We start from the raw sequence: 21,512 nt of genomic DNA, 5'->3' as shown, positions 1-21,512 counted from the left end.
CGGAATGGTTCATGTCTTCTTGTTTCTGTGTACACTGAATACTTTTGCATTCTACTGCAAACGTTGTTAGTAATACGAGTAAAAAGTTTGGGTTCTATTTTTTCTGAATAATTTTTTTCTTTTTCATTCAAGCAGGCAATTTAATTTACTTTGAGTATGTGTGCACACATACTTTCCAAGGCCTGCAGCTACACCAAACCCTGTCCTTGGTTCTTCAGACCAACAAGACCGAGGGGTTTTGTTAAGAGTTTTAGCCACCCTACCTGGCAGAGACTCACGCAGTGCTATTTCCTTACTTCAATGTTTGACTTCCCTCTATTTTCTGCCTGCTTTTGTTTACTCTCCAGTGCTTTCGGGTATTTATTTTTCCTATTTTGTTCATAAGTTATAGTAGTTTTCTGCAGAAGGAATTGTGCAATGGAGCTATCAGGCCATGCCAAAAACAGAACGCTTTATAAACTTAATAAACTCATTATAAAATTTTAAGTCATACTAAGTTTAGGTAATATAAAGTAATAGCTAATTGATCTAACGACATTCTTTCTGATTGACCCCATTCACAATGTGCTAGTCAGCCACTATCAACTGATTAAAGTTGACACAGATGAACTGTATTTGCTATCTTTGACATAGTTAAAAGGTACATTATTAAGGAAACACACTAGGCTGGGAATAAAGATAGCTGAATTCTAATAATGGTCGAGCTATATTAACAAGTCAGATGATACTGAATAGGTAATTTCCTCTTATGACACTATGTCTTTCTATTCCCCACTGTACCTAACACCATATATTGCACATAGTAGTACTGAAGGAGAGTTTGTTAAATTAACAAATCAGTGTAGTTATGGTTTGTTCTGGAGGGGAAGTCGTCTATGTGAAATCTTAAGGGAAGGCAAAGGAATACAAATTTCAGTTTTTAATCTATCATTATCCAAGTTGAACATGTTGACTGATAGTACACTAACAGAAAAGAGAACCTGCATAACGTGCACAAAAACATTAGAGCCACCACAATTGTACAAACATTCTACTCCTTTGCTTCCCTTTAAAAGAGAGATTTTTACTACTGCCTGATAAAATGGTTTCAAAATGAAATAATAAGACACTTCAAAGTAAACATATCCAAAATTAAATTCTGAGTCCATCTACCATCAATAATAAAATAAAATAATAAAATTTCTCCACACACAGTCTTCCTCATCTATGCTAACTATAAGTCCTCCTCTTTTACTTGTTCAGGACAAATAAGGAGTCATCGCTTTCTCTGTTGCCTCTACTTTCAAAATATATCCCAAATGTGCTCATTCTCACCACTTCCATTTTTACCAACCTTCCAGTCCACCATCATCTGTCAGCTGGAGTATCTCAATCACATCAATCACACAATTATTAGTGTCTCTAATTCTCCACTTGTCCCTATTCCACCTATTGTTAACATAACAGTGAGAGCTGATTATAAATCTCTTTTCTTTGAGATGTCTCTTTTCATTGTCAAAGCAATCTTCATCTTTCCATTTTTCTCCTTACTAGCTACAAGTCCTCAGTACCTAGAAGACCCTGAAAGATTCTGCCTCCAATCATTTTGCTGAACTCCTCCCTATTCACGCTACCCCTCATTCATTCCAACCTAACCACAGTGACCTTTTTGGTGTCCCTTAGTCATGCCAGCTTCACTTACACCTTAGGGTCTTTGCACATGATATTCCTTCTGCCAAGATCATTCTTCTCAGAGATATCTGCATTATCTCACTCCTTCACCTCCTTCAAGAATTTAGTCCACACGTCACTTTCTCATTAAGACCTATACTGATCACCTATTAAAAACTGCAGTCTCATTTTCAACACCAGCACTCCCCACTGACCTTATTGAAATTTATTGTTCTCCAAGGCACTTATATTTACTTATAATGTTTATTATTTATCCTCCCCTCTACCACTAACGTTTATAACTTTCAAGATTTTTGTCTATTTTATTCACTGTTCATAAAATGCTAAGTGACATACAGGGAATAATAAATATTTTAAATGACTACATTCCACACAACACTAAGGTTCAAGTGCTCAAAAGAATCAGAAAATTCTTTATTTGCTTTGTAAAATTATATTTTTAGTGATGTAATATTTGGGTAACACTAAAATATATGCAAACAGTATTACCAAATGTAAATACAATGGAGACAACCAGTGTATTAAAAGGTGACACCAGATAAACTTGTTTATGGGCCTCAGAATAAAATCGCTATCATTTTTATTTAATTAATATTCTGAAAATTTGAATAAATCGTAAGAAACCATTATTCTTTAAAACTGTTGACTTATATGACTTAGAATTTATTCTATACTTTCTATCTCACAAAAGAGAAAACCACAAAAAGAAAAAGAAAGGAGATACATACTAGGCTGCAACTGTCACCTATAACTTCTGATTTAAAATCTGCTTCATCAAAATCACACATTGTTGTCATGTGCTGGCTCTGTAAACGTAACAAAATGAAGCCCAATACAATAAAACTGCTTTTATCTCTTTTGTACATTACTCTTCAAAGCAAATTCTGTCCCCAGCCCCTCCAAAAAGGGCTGATTATTATTAACTGGTTTTAAATCTGAAAGTCTAATACATTCCAGAGTTTTGTACAAACCAAATTGCCTCCTTTGTTATTTTTCCAACAGATATACAAGATTCCTATAAAAGTGTCTATTTCAGTAAAATATAATGATCTGTGGGTATTTGCAAAATGTTTACCAGCATCAGGCTCTGATTACCAATGTCAATTGCAACTGCAGGATCATCAGGTAACTTAAGTGAAGTGTGATCTTCTACTCAGATTGTATATATAAGCACATCTGCTTGAAGGCCATATTTAATTTTAGATTAATTTATCATAAAAGAAAAGGATTTAAGTCTACTATAGCAAAACAATTCAAAGTTCATGTCTAGGTAGATTAGAACCCTAAAATATTGTTAATGAAGTATTGGTAAAAGCGCTATGACTTTTATAATAACATATATTCATTTTAACAATATTTTAAAATTTCAAGACATGTAATTGTTTGCACTTGTGTTCAAATGTAGATTTTTTACACAATTATACCTTCAAAGATGAGTTACATAAACTGGTTGTTTAAAAAACTATATTCATCATCCTGACAAAATTCTCACTAATTTTGTCATTTAAATTTTTAGCATTTAAATATTTCATAGGGGCCAAAATGGCTGACTAGAAACATCTGCGACAGCTGCGGTCGAAGGCTCCCACCAAGAACGAAAAGGGCGAGTGAATCCTGCACCGGCAACTGAGGTATCTAGGTTTTCTCACTGGGACTGGCTAGGTGGCTGGAGTAACCCACAAAGAACAGGGAGAGCAGAGAGGAACAACGGCCCACCCAGGAGCCGCACAGTGTAAAGCTCCCATCCCCAGCCAAGGGAGACGGTGAGTGATTATGCTATCCCGCCTGGAAAACTACACTTTTTCCATGGATGTCTGCAACCCGTGGATCAGGAGATCCCCTCGTGAGCCCACACTACCAAGGCCTTGGGTCCCAAGCACAGAGCTGTGCAGATTCTCCGGACCGCTCGGTTGGAGACTGCCTAAAAATACTGAGTTCCCGGGGAGAGGGGTGGCTGCCATTACTGCAGATGATGGCTGCTGCCGAAGACTACCGAACTCCCAGAAGGAGCGGCGACAGCCATCACTGCAGCTCCGGTCTGCCATTTTCCCCTGTCGGTGCCAGGGAGACTGGGTGGTTTGGACCCAGGAGGAATTTCCCACAGCAGAGCACAGTGGCTGTGGCAGACTGTCCGGAGCCATGAGGCCCGGAATTAGCCGACCTCTGTTGCTTGATCTCTGCAAAGCGGAGACAAGACGGCACATTTCCGGGTTCTTTATTACAAACCTTCCCCACGCGCGCCTAAACCCTTCCCACGCGCGCCTAAACCCTTCCCGCGCGCGCCTAAACCTTTCCCGCGGGTGCGCAAACATTTTTCCTGCCCAGGAAGATATGCAGCCTACGGCGCAGGCGCGATCCCGCACCCGGGAAAATTACAAACCCATGGCGCATGCGCAATTGTAATTTGAGTAAACCCAGCCTCCTGTCACCGCCCTGGCCCAACCTCTTCCTCTGCCAGCCTATATAAGGCATTGCACTGCCACCATTAAACGAGACTTGATCAGGCTATTTGTCTTGTCTCCATTTCTCGTGTTTTCTTGTCTCCTCCATTCTCACTCCCCCTTCCAGGGTTCGTTCGACTGTCCTGCAGGTCGGGACAGCAGACAGGGGCCAGACTGCCTCTTTAGTTCAAACCCGGATGCATCTCTCCTCACTGGATAGGGTCTCCCAGCGGGAATTTCAGCAGTTCCAGTCAGGGGTTTATGGACAGACCTCTGATCTCCCTGGGATGGAGACCCTGGGGACAGAAAGGCTACGATCTCCTCAGATCAGCAGACTTAGTCTTTCCCCTGCTGGCTCTGAGAAATTGGGGCAGTCCAGACGAGTAGGATTCCCCCTAGAGCAGCATACGCCCTGAGCCAAGGGACAGCCAGAGTGCTTTGTTAAATGGGTCCCTGATCCTGTGTGTCCTGACTGGGTGGGACCCGAACAGTGGGTTGCCAGACACCTTATACAGAAGCGTTCCCACTGGCATCAGGTCAGTGCCCCTCTGAGACCAAGATCCCAGAGGAAGAAGCAGGCAGCCCTCTTTGCTGTTCTGCAACCTCCACTGGTGACACCTTCAGATGCATGAGGGAACCAGGTAACTAGGGTCTGAAGCAGACTCCCAGCAAACCACAACAGCCCTACAGAAGAGGGCTGTAAAAAAAAAAACAAAAAATAGCAGTAACAATGAACACAGCATAACAGCATCAACAAAAAAGTCCTCACAAAAACCCCATCCAAAGGACATCAAAGACTGAAGCTAGATAAACTCATGAAAATGAGAAAGAATCAAGTAAAAAACACTGAAAACTCAAAAACCCAGAGTGCCTCTTCTCCTCCAAATGATCGCAACACCTCTCTAGCAAGGGCACAGAACTGGGGCTGAGGCTGAGATGGATGAAATGACAGAAGTAGGCTTCAGAAGATGGGCAATAACAAACTTCACTGGGGTAAAGGAGCATGTTCTAACTCAATGCAAAGAAGCTAAGGACCATGATAAAACATTGCAGGACCTGTTAACCAGAATAACCAATTTAGAAAGGAATATAAAGAACCTGATGGAGCTGAAAAACACAACCTGAGAACTTGCAATAAGTATAAATAGCTGAAAGAAAGAATTTCGGAGCTTGAAGACTATCTTTCTGAAGTAAGACAGGCAGACAAGATCAGAGAAAACAGAATGAAAAGGAATAAACAAAACCTCCAAGAACTATGGGATTATGTAAAAAGACCGAACCTATGACTGATTGAGGTACCTCAAAGAGACAGGGAGTATGGAAACAAGATGGAAAACACACTTCAGGATATCATCCAGGAGAACTTCCCCAACAGAGCAAGACAGACATTCAAACTAGGGAAATTCAGAGAACCACAGTAAGATACTCCACAAGGAGATCAACCCCAAGATGCATAATCATCAGATTCTCCAAGGTTGAAATGAAGGAAAAATATTATGAGCAGCCAGAGAGAAAGGCCAGACCACCTAAAAAGGGAAGCCCATCAGACTAACAGTGGACCTCTCAGCAAAAACCTTACAAACCAGAAGAGACTGGGCCTTCCATACTCTTAAAGAAAAGAATTTCCAACACAGAATTTCATATCTGGCCAAACTAAGCTTCCTGGGCAAAGGAGAAACAAGATTCTTTTCAGACAAGCAAATGCTGGGGGAATTCATCACCACCAGACTTGTCTTGCAAGATCTCCTGAAGGAAGCACTAAATATGGAAAGGAAAATCTGTTACTAGCCACTACAAACAAACAAACAAAAAAAAGAAAAGAAAAGAAAAAAACACTTTAGTACAAAGACCAATGACACTATGAAGCAACCACATCAACAAGTCAGCAAAATAACCAGCTAGCATCATGATGGCAGGACCAAATTCACGTATAAAAATATTAACCTTAAATGTAAATGGGCTAAATGCCCCCAATTAAAAGACACAGAATGGCAAGCTGGATAGAGTCAAGACCCATTAGTGTGCTGTATTCAAGAGACCCACTTCATATGCCAAGGCACGTATAGGCTCAAAATAAAGGAATGGAGGACAATTTACCAAACAAATGGAAAGCAGAAAAATGCAGAAGTTGCAATCCTACTTTCTGTCAAAAGACTTTAAACCAAAAAGATCAAAGAAGACGAAGAAGGGCATTGCATAATGGTACAGGGATCCATTCAACAAGAAGAGCTAATTATCCTAAATATATATACACCCAAATAGGAGGACCCAGATTCATAAAGCAAGCTCTTAGAAACCTACAAAGAGAGTTAGACTCCCACACAATAATAGTGAGAGACTTTAACACTCTAAATATTAGACAGATCATCGACACAGAAAATTAACAAAGATATTCAGGACTTTAACCCAGCTCTGGATCAAGTGAACCTGACAGTGATCTACAGAACTCTCCACCCCAGATCAACAGAATATACATTCTTCTCATCACCAAATACACTTACTCTAAAATCTGTCACATAATTGGGAAGTAAAACATTCCTCAGCAAACGGAAAATAACTGAAATCTTAACAAACAGTCTCTCGGACCAAATTAGAACTCAAGATTAAGAAATTCATTAAAAACCACACAACTAAATGGAAACTGAACAACTTGTTCCTGAATGGCTCCTGGGTAAACAATGAAATCAAGGCAGAAATAAATAAGTTCTTTGAAACCAATGAGAAGAAAAAGACCACATACCAGAATCTCTGGGGTGCAGCTAAAGCAGTGTTCAGAGGGAAATTGATAGCACTAAATGCTCACAACAAAAAACAATAACAAGTTCTGAAATTGAAGCAGTGATAAGTAGCATACCAACCAAAAAAAAAGCCCAGGATCAGGCGGTTTTACAGTTGATTCTACCAGAGGTACAAAGAGGAGCTGGTACCATTTTTTCCGAAACTATTCCAAACAACTGAAGAGGTGGGACTCCTCTCTAACTCATTTTATGAGGCCAGCATCATCCTGATACCAAAATCTGTCAGAGATACAACAAAAAAAAGAAGGCTGGGCGTGGTGGCTCACACCTGTAATCCCAGCACTTTGGGAGGCCAAGGTGGGTGGATCACGAGGTCAGGAGTGTGAGACCAGCCTGGCCAACATAGTGAAACCCCATTTCTACTAAAAACACAAAAAATTAGCCAGGAGTGGTGGTGGGCACCTGTAATCCCAGCTACGTGGGAGGCTGAGGCAAGGATAATCGATTGAACCTGGGGGATGGAGTTTGCAGCGAGATGAGATCATGCCACTGCACTCCAACCTGGGTGACATTGCAAGACTCCATTTCAAAAAAAAAAGAAGGAAAACTTCAAAAACTTCAGGACAATATACCTGATGAAGATCAATGTGAAAATCCTCATTAAAATACTGGCAAACCAAATCCAGCAGCACATCAAGATGCTTATCCACCATGATGAAGTCACCTTCATCTCTGGGATGCAAGGCTGGTTCAACACATGCAAATCGATAAACCAATTCTTTACATAACAAGAACTAAAGACCAAAACTACATGATTATCTCAATAGATGCAAAAAAAGACTTTCAATAAAATTCAACATCCCTTCATGTTAAAAACTGTCAATAAACTAGGTATTGATGGAACATACCTCAAAGTAATAAAAGTCATTCATGACAAACCCACAGTCAATATCATACTGAATGAGCAAAAGCTGAAAGCATTCCCCTTGAAAACAAACACAAGACAAAGATGCCCTCTCTCACCACTTCTTTTCAACACAGTATTGGAAGTTGTGGCCAGGGCAATCAGGCAAGAAAAAGAAATAAAAGTTATTCAAATAGGAAGACAGGAAGTGAAACTGTCTCTGTTTACAGATGACATGATCCTATATCTAGAAAACCCCACTGTCTCAGCCCAAAGGCTCGTTAAGTTGATAAGCAATTTCAGCAAAGTCTCAGGATACAAAAATCAATATGCAAAAATCACAAGCATTCCTATACACCAACAATAGACAAGCACAGAGCCAAATCATGAATGAACTCCCATTCACAATTGCTACAAAGAGAATAAAATACCTAGGAATACAGCTTACAAGGAAAGTGAAGGACCTTTTCAAGGAGAACTACAAGCCACTGCTCAAGGAAATCAAAGAGGACACAAATGGAAAAACATTCCATCTCATGGATAGGAAGAATCAATATCGTGAAAATGGCCACACTGCCCAAAGTAATTTATAGATACAATGCTATTCCCATTAAACTACCATTGTTAAGCATCCACTAGAATTCAGAATTAGAAAAACTTCACAGAATTAGAACAAACTATTTTAACATTCATGTGGAACCAAAAAAGAGCCCGTATAGCCAAGGCAATCCTAAGCAAAAAGAACAAAGGTGGAGGCATCATGCTATCTGACTTCAAACTACACTACAAGGTTACAGTAACCAAAACAGCACGGTTCTGGTACAAAAACAGACACATAGACCAATGAAACATAATAGAGAACTCAGAAATAAGACTGCACATCTACAACTATCTGATCTTCGACAAACCCGACAAAAACAAGCAATGGGGAAAGGATTCCCGATTTAATAAATGGTGCTGGGAGAACTGGCTAGCCATATGCAGAAAACTGAAACTGGACCCCTTCCTTACACCTTATACAAAAATTAACTCAACTGGGAGGCTGAGGCGGGTGGATCACTTGAGGTCAGAAGTTCTAGACCAGCCTGGTCAATATGGTGAAACACCATCCCTATTAAAATATAAAAATTAGCTGGGTGTGGTGGCGCATGCCTGTAGTCCCAGCTACTTAGGAGGCTGAGGCTGGAGAATCACTGGAACCCAGGAGGCAGAGGCTGCAGTGAGCCGAGATCATGCCACTGCACTACAGCCTAAGCAACAGAGTGAGACTCCATCTCAAAAAAAAAGAAAGAAAAAAAGAAAAAAAATTAACTCGGTTGGGCGTGGTAGCTCACACCTGTAATCCCAGCATTTTGGGAGGCCAAGGTGGGAGAATCACAAGGTCACGAGTTCAAGACCGGCCTGCCAACGTGGTGAAACCCCATCTCTACTAGAAATACAAAAAATTACCTGGGTATAGTGGCACATGCCTGTAATCCCAGCTACTCGGGAGGCTGAGGCAGGAGAATCGCTTGAACCTGGGAGGCAGAGGTTGCAGTGAGTCGAGATCATGCCATTGCACTCCAGCTTGGGCAACAAGAGTAAAACTCCGTCTCAAAGAAATGAACTCAAGATGGATTAAAGACGTAAATGTAAAACCCAAAACTATATACTAGAAGAAAATCTAGGCCGGGCGCAGTGGCTCATGCGTAATTAGACCTGTAATCCCAACACCTTGGGAAGCCGAGGCAGGAGGATCACAAGGTCAGGAGATCGAGACCATCCTGGCTAACATGGTGAAACCCTGTCTCTACTAAAAATACAAAAAATTAGCCAGGCGTGGTGGTGGGCACCTGTAGTCCCAGCTACTCAGGAGGCTGAGGCAGGAGAATGGCGTGAACCCAGGAGGCAGAGGTTGCAGTGAGCTGAGATCACACCACTGCACTCCTGCCTGGGTGAAAGAACAAGACTCTGTCTCAAAAAAAAGAAAAAAAAAGAAAATCTAGGCAATACCATTCAGGACATAGGCACGGGCAAAGATTTCATGACAAAAATGCTAAAACCAATTGCAACAAAAGCAAAAATTGACAAATGGGATCTTGTTAAAATAAAGAGTTTCTACATAGCAAAGGAAACTATCATCAGCGTGAACAGACAACCTAAAGAATGGGAGAAAATTTTGGCAATCTATCCATCTAACAAAGGTCTAATATCCAGAAGCTACAAACTTAAACAAATTTACAAGAAAAAACAAACAACTCAATTAAAAAGTGGGCAAAGGGCATGAACAGACACTTTTCAAGACATTTATGCTGCCAATGAACATGAAAAAAAGCTCATCACTGGTCATTGAAGAAATGCAAATCAAAATCACAATAAGATACCATCTCTTGCCAGTCAGAATGGCAATTATTAAAAAGTTAAGAAACAACAGATGCGGTGAGGCTGTGGAGAAATAGAAACACTTTTATACTGTTGGTGGGAATGTAAATTAGTTCAACCACTGTGGAAGACAGTGTGGTGATTCCTCAAAGACCTAAAACCAGAAACACCATCTGACCCAGCAATCCCATTACTGGGTATATACCTAAAGGAATATAAATCATTTTATTATAAAGATATATGCACGCGTATGTTCATTGCAGCACTATTCACAATAGCAAAGACATGGAATCAGCCCAAATGCCCATCCGTGATAGACCAGATAAAGAAAATGTGGCACATATACACCATGGAATACTATGCAGCTATAAAAAGGAACGAGGGACATAGATGCAGGGACATGGATGAAGTTGGAAGTCATTATCTTCAGCAAACTAACGCAGGAACAGAAAACCAATCACCACATGATCTCACTTGTAAGTGGGAGCTGAACAATGAGAACACATGGACACAGGGAGGGGGTCTGCTGGGGGCAGGGAGGGAAGGAAAGCATCAGGATACACAGCTAATGCATGCTGGGCTTAATACTTAGGTGATGGATTGGCCAGGTGCAGTGGCTCACACCTGCAGTCGCAGGACTTGGGAGGCCAAAGTGGGCATATCACCTGAGGTCAGGAGTTTGAGACCAGACTGGCCAACATGGCGAAAGCCCATCTCTACTAAGAATATAAAAATTAGCCAGCGTCATGGTGTGCTCCTGTAGTCCTAGTTACTTGGGAGGCTGAGGCAGGGGAATCACTTGAACCCAGGAGGCAGTGGTTGCAGTGAGCTGAGATTGCACCACTGCCCTCCAGCTTGGGCAACAGAGAGAGACTCGGTTTCAAAGGAAAAAAAAAAAAAGAAACCTAGGTGATGGGTTGATAGGTGCAGCAAACCACCATAGCACAAGTTTACCTATGTAACAAACCTGTACATCTTGCATGTGTATCCCAGAACTTAGAAGTAAAATTTCATTTACTTCTAAAACGAAATACATTGCATCTTCCTCTGTGAGAAGAAAACTAGCCATTTTATTCAAGGGTATTTATATCCAACTACTACAGTTTTACTGCAAAACTGTCCTGTTTTCAGAAACAAGGTAATCATAATAAGCTATTGAGTCTGATAATGAGCATATGAGCTAACACATACAACTGAGAACCACTGGATCAGTAAGTAATAACCATTGTACAGTAGTCCCTGTTATGCATGGGGGATACGTTCCAAGCCCCCTAGTGGATGCCTGACACTGCAGATGCTACCAAATCCTACACGTACTATGTTTATTTCCTCTACATACATACCCCTGATAAAATCTGATTTATAAATTAGGCACAGTAAGAGAGCAGCAACAACTAATAAAATAGAATGTTTATAACAATAAAAGTTAAGTGAATGTGGTCTCTCTCAAAATATCTTATTGTACTATAAATTTCCTATTATACCAACCCTTCTTATGATGATGATATGAAATGATAAAATTAGAACCTCAGTTGAGCACAGGTAATTGAAACCATGGAAAGTGAAACCACAGTTAAGAAGGACTGCTATATACTTTGTTCAGTTATTTATTTATTTTTTTTTGGAGACGGAGTCTCGCTCTGTCGCCCAGGCTGGAGTGCAGTGGCCGGATCTCAGCTCACTGCAAGCTCCGCCTCCCGGGTTTACACCATTCTCCTGCCTCAGCCTCCCGAGTAGCTGGGACTACAGGCGCCCGCCACCTCGCCCGGCTAGTTTTTTGTATTTTTTAGTAGAGATGGGGTTTCACTGGGTTAGCCAGGATGGTCTCAATCTCCTGACCTCGTGATCCGCCCATCTCGGCCTCCCAAAGTGCTAGGATTACAGGTTTGAGCCACTGTGCCTGGCCTGTTCAGTTATTTTTAAAATAATTCAGCTGTATTTATGATTGATATAAGCCTATTATTCATGATTCCATTGGCATAACATCAGGCATGATAGGCATACATAAATAGTTACTGCTAAGTAACTTTTATTATGTCCACGTGCAGAAAAGAGTTAACATAGCAGGCATGACACTGCCATCCTTAAAAAGCTTGCTTGCAAGATTGGCCCTTAGGTGGCATTGGAGAACTCAGATCTTGGGAGTGTCCCCACCATTTCCTAATTAATAAGAGTGGCTCACTGTGCCCAAACTGTTTGTGCAAACAATATGGTTTATGCTCAACACCTGCTTTCCTTCTGGGACTCTGAAATTTTGGTACATGTTAGGCAGAGGGTTCCCAAATGACCAACTCTCAATAAAAATTCTGGGGACTGAGTCTCTAATGAGCCTCCCTGGTAGACAACATTTCACATGTGTTCTCACAATCCAATGCTGGAGACACACACACCCTGAGTGACTCTACCAGGAGAAGACTCGTGGAGCTTGTGCCATGGTTTCTTCTGAACTTTCGCATATGCCTTTTCCCTTTATTGATTTTGCTTTGTATCTTTTTGCCGTAATAAATTTTAGCTATGAATAGGATTATATGCTGAGTGAGTCCTGTCAGTCTTCCCAGTGAATCAACAATCCAATGGTGGTCTTGGGAACCCATAACATAGTCCAGTGTAAATCCAAAGTGCAAAAACTGTGCCTTATATCTACTTGTATTTCTTAGACTGTATAATATACTCATGTATAACAGCTATTCATCATATGCAGTGATTATTTTCCTTTTAATATATCCAAACTAGTCTCAAGATGTGTTGCATATCCACTTTAGCATTAGTTAATACTAGTGAACTGGTTAATGACAAAAATATATGTAATAAGAGTGGTACACCTCAAACAACAAATAAAAAGGCAGGTTTTTGGCAGCTTCAAGTAACACAGTTGGACAGAAGATTGATTACTTTGACCATGTATATAGTCTGCAGCTCTGCAACCTATTTCAATGTTGTTTTGATAATTAATTATCTGCCTGTAAACTTCCTAAAGAACATTCTAAGCATGCTTAACTTGATTCTTTTTTGTTTATTCACTTATCTTTGGAATTTCACAAAATAGAACATACTTCAGTTCTGTGTGATTGACAGAACAGGGTATTTTATCAAGTTTCTTTGTTATTTACCTACAGCTCTGTGATGTTTCAAACAAACAAATAACCCATGCTTCCTTGTACTTTATATAATTCTTTCAGAGCTATATCTCACTTATTGGACAACAGATCATAAAGACTGCAACATAAGTACAAAATGAACATTAAAATAAGGGAAAACAAGGCCCAAGGGATGAAAGGAGTCAGTAAAAGAATACAGCTAGGTTAAAGAAAGTTCCAACCCATCCCTGATGACGAAATATTTTTGTCTTTACCTGTGACAGCAAAAGGAAAAAAGAGAAAAGGCTCTTATTATTTCTAAAGCAAACGACATTATCTAATATAGAGACTTTATAGCAAATGTCAACTATGCACTTCAAAAAAGCAAAGAAATATAATGAGGAATTTTTACAAAACACTATATAATTCAGTGACTCTTCCTCTTACAGAGAAAAATGTATAATACTAGTATGCATACTTTACTTATATACGGCAAACATTATTTTTAAACATTACTAACATAGAAAATATAAATCATTAAATTAGTGAAGTCAAACAGCTAGAAAAAGACACAAAGTTGAAATTCAGAGTTTGTCAAACCATCTCCCTAAGACACAAGGTGCTAACTCCTAGATCCAAGAAAAAGTAATGATTTCATCATTACAGTTGGTGGGATATTACTGTTTTGGCTTTTGGAAGGTGAGGAAAGTGGGAGGAAGTAAGAAAGCGATTTGGCCATTCTAGAGTTTTCCTTCACTTCCATTCCCAATGTACTCAGTGTTCACTGTGTTACTGTCTACCAGTATACTTCAGTCATTTATTTTAGTGGCTTTATTCACTGCCAATAATATCATTAGCAAGGAAAGAATACTATAAAATTAAATTTTATATTTAAATCAATAACTTTTCTTTTGATACCAACAGAGTTTATAATCTTGTCAAAGTTTCCCCAATAGCAAGATCAGGATTCTCCTTTCTAATCTCTAAGTCAAGCCACCTTTTCAAATCAAATCAAAGTTCAAAAAGGAAAGGTGTTAAGCACTATTCTTCTCTTCAAAAAGAAACATAGGGCCGGGCGCGGTGGCTCAAGCCTGTAATCCCAGCACTTTGGGAGGCCGAGACGGGCGGATCACGGGGTCAGGAGATCGAGACCATCCTGGCTAACACGGTGAAACCCCGTCTCTACTAAATAAAATACAAAAAAATTGCCGGGCGAGATGGCGGGCGCCTGTAGTCCCAGCTACTTGGGAGGCTGAGGCGAGAGAATGGCGTAAACCCGGGAGGCGGAGCTTGCAGTGAGCTGAGATCTGGCCACTGCACTCCAGCCTGGGCGACAGAGCGAGACTCCATATCAAAAAAAAAAAAAAAAAAAAAGAAACATAGGCCGGGCACAGTAGTCCATGCCTGCAATCCCAGTACTTTGGGAGGCAAAGGCGGAAGACTTGTTTGAGCCCAGTTGGAGACCAGCCTGCACAACATAGTGAGACTCCATTTCAAAGAAAAAGGGGGAAAAAAAGAAACCATATATTTTCGTGTTTCTTACTTTACATTATTAAAAATATATTTTATAAAGACCAAGATTCAAAAGTCGACACCATTTGAATAATATGAAAACTAATTGTCACCCAAAAGCTAAAAATTTTTTGTATTACGTTATAGTTTTCATTATATTGGAACGGCATATTACTGGAACTTACACAAATTCATTGTAGAATTAGAATCATGTAATTCCAGATTAAAATTAAATTTTAGAATTACAAGGGTATATAATGATGAAACATTCTAAATGTTATCTACTGCTTAAGACAAATTTTAACTGTATTTAAACGTTAGGTGAAATATGCAACTCAGACTAATTCAGTGTACAGTAAGTAGAAACCAATGGTGTATAGATAAAGAGAGTATAATGTAAGCTGGTTAAAAAATTATAATGAAGAGACAACTAGTAAGAATATAGCAACCTGGCTGAAATTGATATTCATTAGGGTACTCCTCACATCAATAGGTAACATTTGGACTCTGTGGTCTTTATCAGTGTCCCAGCTGGTAATGGTTGAAAGTTAATGCCTTACCCAATTCTGTTCAATTTTCTATCCTAATTAGCCCTCCAGATCTATAGCTGTGAGCACCAAGTGTCTGTGCTCAAAAGAAACTAATTAATGCTAGCAAATTAGATCAAGTCCAAAGATCCAACAGCCAAACTCTTAGTTAAATGCTCCTTGTTAATAGGAAGTGTAGCTGTCAATAACTGCTGTTGGTGACTATAATGAGGCATCTTTCTTTCATTGAAAGTGATTTCATTTCTCTTTGTCCATGGAAAAGCTGTTCCATTCCCTTCACAAACCTAAGTTGCTGACAGTCTGACCCAATTCTTATGATCAGCTGGGTTGAAATGACGTTTAAAAAAAAAAATCTAACGGAAAAGCTTTCCTACATAATCATGTTTTAGGCATTTAGCAGAAAGTCAGACCACTTATTAAAATTCCTGTATCTTTTATCTAAGAACCATACAATTGGCATACATAATGCTTTTACATAAAATCCTATAATTATTTAATAAAACGAAAGCTATAAACAGTAAATAAACTACAATGGAAATGTCCCGATTCTAAATTATGTCTTACTGTTCAGTTTAAATGAAGTTTCCTTTTGCTGCTTGAATAATTCTAATGTATATCATTTCCTAATTTATATGGTTAGAAAATAGACTTCTTATTCTCTCATCAATTTTAGATTCTAAAACATTGTTTTGAATCACATGGCCTAAAAAATCAATATATAATTATCTAAAAGAAATTCAAATTATGTTATTACATTCTAATATAGATGAATACATTTAAATAATCCAAATGAATCACAGATTTTAAGATGCTTTCAGTCTTCAGAAAACTTAACTATATTTAAAAAGCAAAAACTTAACTATATTGAAACAGCAAAAACTTAACTACATCAACATCCTAAACAACTTTTGATGAAGTGAAAATTAAACACTTATTTTCTGTACCATTATAAAACACTAGTTTTGTAACACAAATAAATATTTTAAAGTTATACTCTACTCTTTCATTTCAAAAACCAAAAACAAAGTTTCATTGTCTAAGAGACAATGAAAGACAGTTCTGAAACCCAAAGTCATACAATCATTCTGCATTTTCCTTGGAATTATGTCAGTAAAATCTAAACTGTAACTGAGTTAGCTAGCTTTCTTTCATTCCAGGTATAAAGATAATATGCTACATGACAGCATAAATACAACTTATATGTATAACTTCAGACTGATATATCAGTAATAAGTAAATTTTCCTAGCAATAAAAAGCCCTACAACTTTATTATAGAGTTTTTAAGTTTTATCTCCCCTCACCTGAATCAGGATATACATTTTTTAAGTTCTATGAGGAATGTGCAGATTGTACCTCTTGTGACCATAAACATGACACCTGCCAATGCCATACATGCACTACTTGCAGGTGTCTATAGGTTGACTTCTCAAGACACCTGGGGGTAGGTGTTAAAGAAAGGTACTCTGATTAAACTATTAAGCTAATTCACAGGAAAGCAAGAGTAAAACCATAGGATGGTTATTTATATGAGTTTTAAAATGGATAGGTCATAATAAGTTACTGAAGAAACAAAAATGACCATCACACATTGTTGAGTTCAAAGAACTACTCTTATTTTACTGCCTCCACTCATCAATTGCAAAGGTCCTCTCTAAGGGCAGAGGACAGGGAAGGGAACAAAAGCATTCCTAGTATCCAAATGTTATTGACCCAGTCCTGAAATTAGAGTTGACACAGCTCTGCTCCCCTGTAGAGAAGCTTGCAGTGGAAGTGCAGCCCATCACCCTCACTAAAAATTATTGTGTTCCCTCAACAAAGATGACCACACAGAAACTGAAGAAGTAAAGCCAGGAAAATAGCCTATGTCCATAAAATTTTGTTACTTCTTTTTCATGGCCCTTCCAAGAGGTAGAATTTTTTTTAAAGATATTTCTACAGTAATATTGCCATGTGCTTTTCTAATAACTCATCATTTACAAATGTATTATGGCCTCACTTTTTACCTTTCACTGCTTTGTTTACATGTTTCACTAGAATATTGCACATTAATCACTGATGTCTCTAGATCTACAGGAGTATTTCATGTTAAAACATTTTCCAAAGAAAACATACATGTGTAGCTGTCTAGTTTACGTAGTTACATAAATATCTTCCACTTGGAAACGTAAAACAAAACAAAAACCCCAGACTCACTGTAAGTCCTATCGGGATTCTATTAACAATTCAGTAATGACACCAAAGAAAATCACAGATATAGGATAGATCTGATGTTTCTTCCTCCCCTATAAAAATCATCAGAATAACTTGTTTCTCCAAATTACTCATACCAAGTTTTTCTATGGATATAACTGTACCTCTGAGGGTAAAAAAAAAAAAAAGATGTTTTTTACTAGTAATTTCGGGAAATATTTTTAATCTGTAAATGAATTGAACATCACTGGAAGTTCTGAAAGCTGAAATACTGGTATTTCAGCAAAAGGGTGAGAAGCAATTCATACATATTAATTCATTGACTACTTGATTCTGGGGCTAAGGATTAAATTCAGATCATATTATTAAAAATAAATTTGATCTTTACATGAATATTTGAATCTTACCTTGAACTTGTTCAGAACACCTCTCTTTGGCCTTTTCTCTCATTATTTTAGGGATCAAAATATCTTTTTCAACATGTCTGAGATGCTGGTCTGAAAAAAAAAAAAAGATCTTTCTTTAATAAAGTCTCAAGCAAATCACCAGATTAAAGGAAAAATAAGACTCTGGTTTACTTAAAAGCCTATGCAAATATACTCAAAACTTACAATCTTATGAAATCGTGATTATTTTAGTCATTGAAAATCATCATATTTGCAATGATTTTTATATACAGCAACAAAAATGTGAGGAATACAAGCAACATGTTTCTTAAAATTTCTGCAAACTATACTACGACATTTTTACTTTATAACAGATTCCATGCAGTCTTGTCAAAGTTGGCATCTAAATCATCATTCCCTTATTAATATAATCCACAAAAGAGGATTTTCACTGATACTGAGATCCAAGAATAGATGAAGAGATACAAGATTAAGAGACACCCAAGCAGTTTTTCTACCTAGCAGTAAGAGTAGCCTAAAAAAGAACTAGCAAAAGAAAAGGTGGAACTGCAAGTCCATATGAAAACAAAGCGTATGTGATTTCTGTGCATTTTAAACACAACTTCTACAATTGAACTAAAATGGCAAATTGAACACCTGCTCTAGAGTCCCACCTGCTCCTTAAATGCTAAGAGAGTCCTGAAAAATAAACAAGGGATAAGTGTCTTCAGTGAACCAAAAACGATGAGGAATCTCTGAAAGATAAAAGGGCAGATTAGATCAGATTAAATGAGGTAATCATATTGCTATACAGTGTCCAGGAAAAAAACACATGCCAAAAGTGGGCGCTGCTCCATGCTCTGAAGCAGCAAATATGGAAAGCAAGAAAACTTCCCTGGAGGAAACTAAACAGTTATTAATTAAAGTGACTCAATAGGAGCCAAATGGTCACCTCCTCTGCTGCCTTCAGGTCATGGGTGAAAAAGGTATATATAGCTATTTATCCCCAAAAGACCAGACAGTTTCCCATTGAAAGAATACAGGAAAGAAGATTTTAGATTATTATGAAGTATAATAAATATACTGAGGCAAATACAAAGACTTGAGTCCTCAGACAGCAATGGACCATGTCTGAAACCCCAGAATCCTAAAAGCTTCAAAAGGGAATAAACACTGCCTACATAAAAGAATGAGAATCAGATTTACGTCATGGCTCACTAGCAAGACATGATGCAACAAGACAATGGAGAAATAACTTCCAAGTTCTGAGACAGAATTATGAAGAATTCTAGAGTCTTTAAACTACCAATTATGAGTGAGGTTAAGAACATTCAGATATATAGGAACTAAAATGCTTACCACCTTCAAACCCTAGAGAAAAAGAAGTAATCTCCTTGTTACAGTTGATCCTTTAACAACATGGGTTTGAACCGTGGAGGTCCACTTAACACTCAGATATTGTCCAATCAAATGCATACTGAAAATACAGTATTTTGGAGATACAAACCTATATGGTATACCAACTTTTCAGGCCGACTTTTCATACACCTGGGTTCTGAGGGGCCCATGGTGCGACTTCTCTGAGAATGTACAGGTTGTGGTAAATATGGGTGCTCCTGAAACCAATCCCCTGTGTATACTGGGGAATGACTACTATGTGCAACAACAACCACTAATCGAATTTAGTGATATGAACAATAAACAATAAACTATTGGTCAGAGGGGTCTGATCTGGGAAGACTCAAAGTTCTGGTGGTTCTGGTGTTGGTTTCAACAGCTACAAAAGCTGGGGCTGGAGGACTTACTTCCAAAATTACTTCCTTTTTCATATATGTATCTGACACCTGGCCTGGAATGGCCAAAAGAAGTGCTCAGCTAGGACTGTAAACCAGAACATCTACCAATGGCCTCTCTACCTGGAGCCATGCAACAGCATTCGTTCATGCTGCACTATACTGATTCCAAGTCATTAAGGATAGCCCACATTCAAGTGGAAGGAAATCAGATTCCATTCTTGGTAACAAAATCACATTACAGAAAAGCATGAACGATGGGAGATATTTTGTAACCTTCTTTGTAAAATAAAATGTCTCACAAAATGTAACAGAGAATATGCTCTGACAGAAAAAAAAAAACTGAACACATGATATACAAACGTAAAATATATAAATCATATTACAAAAACATATATTTAAATTTGTTAAAACTGTGAAGTACTTGAACAACATTATCGACTAACTTGACCTAACTAACATTTATAGAATACCTAATAACAGTAGAACATCTACTAAAATAAACCATACTGTGGCTATAAAACAAACCTCAATAAATCTGAAAGAATTCAAGCCCTACAAACTATGTTCCCTGACACCAAAGTAATTAAATTAGCAACCAATAACAGATCTCTGGATAATCTCCAAATATTTGTAAGCTACATAACACACTTTTAAATAACCCATGGATCTAAGAAAATGTCAAAAAGGAAATAAGACAGTATTTTGGTATGAATGAAAATAAAACCAATATATCAAAATTTACGTAATCCAGCTAAAACTGTACTTGGCAGGAAATTTGTAGCACTAAAAACCTATCTAGTAAATGAAAAAAGGTCTTATATCAACTTAAGTTTCTACCTTGAGAAACCAGAAAAAGGGTAAAATGAACACAAAGCAAGCAAAAGAGGAAATGATAAATATCAAAATATAAATCAATGAAATAAAGAATACCACACAAATAAAAGAAAAAAAAAACAATGAAATTAAAGCTGGTTGAGAGGATCAGATTAATAAAATTTATAAACCACTAGCCAGAGTAAGGTTACAAATTTCAAACATCAGAAATGATAAATATTTTTAAATAATAAGGGAATATTATGAACAAATTTAGGCCAATGAACCTGACAACTAGAATGAAATGAACACATTCTTTTAAAAAAACACAAAACAACCAAAACTCTCCCAAGAAGGCACAGATACCTTGATACTAAAAGCAAGAACGATATTTACAAAACACATACACATACCCACAAAATCCACAGACCACTATGCCTCATGAACACAGATGCAAAAATCCTCAACAAAATATTAACAAATCCAACCCAGCAATACATAAAAAGAAAGATACATAACAACAAAGTTGGATTTATTCCAGGGAGGCAAGGGTGGTTCACCATTAGAAATTCAACCCATGTAATCCATCAGATATATTAACAGACTAAAAAAGGAAAACCATATAATCATATTGATTGATGCCAAAAAATTGGACAAAATTCTACAGGCATTCATAAAAAACAAAATCAGTATACTTGGAACAGAAGGGAACTTCTTTAATGAAGGGCATCTACAAAAAATCCTCTAGCTTACATCATATTTAATAGTAAAACTCTCACGAGGTCAGGAGATCGAGACCATCCTGGCTAATACGGTGAAACCCCGTCTCTACTAAAAATACAAAAACTAGCCGGGCGAGGTGGCGGGCGCCTGTAGTCCCAGCTACTCGGGAGGCTGAGGCAGGAGAATGGCGGAAACCCGGGAGGCGGAGCTTGCAGTGAGCTGAGATCTGGCCACTGCACTCCAGTCCGGGCGACAGAGCGAGACTCCGCCTCTAAAAAAAAAAAAAAAAAAATAGTAAAACTCTGAACGCTTTCCCTATAAAAAAAGAAACATGGTATAAAATTACACAGA

At 38.2% G+C, this 21,512-nt stretch overlaps 1 protein-coding gene across 2 annotated transcripts in view; it reads right to left on the bottom strand.

The window, feature by feature from the left end:
• Nucleotides 1–21,512, bottom strand: part of CMC1 (C-X9-C motif containing 1) — a 77,815-nt gene that overhangs the window by 40,600 nt on the left and 15,703 nt on the right. For both annotated transcript variants that reach the window (XM_033212869.1, XM_033212868.1), the window contains exon 2: nt 17,851–17,940. In XM_033212869.1, the coding sequence (XP_033068760.1) occupies nt 17,851–17,940 (90 nt within the window). The remainder of the gene's footprint in view (nt 1–17,850; nt 17,941–21,512) is intronic.

Source organism: Trachypithecus francoisi, unplaced genomic scaffold (genome assembly GCF_009764315.1).
Source record: "Trachypithecus francoisi isolate TF-2019V2 unplaced genomic scaffold, Tfra_2.0 Lachesis_group0, whole genome shotgun sequence".
In the NCBI taxonomy this organism is placed as follows: domain Eukaryota; kingdom Metazoa; phylum Chordata; class Mammalia; order Primates; family Cercopithecidae; genus Trachypithecus; species Trachypithecus francoisi.
The sequence above is the reverse complement of the archived record's forward strand: the minus strand, read 5'-3'. Positions and strand labels throughout refer to the sequence as shown.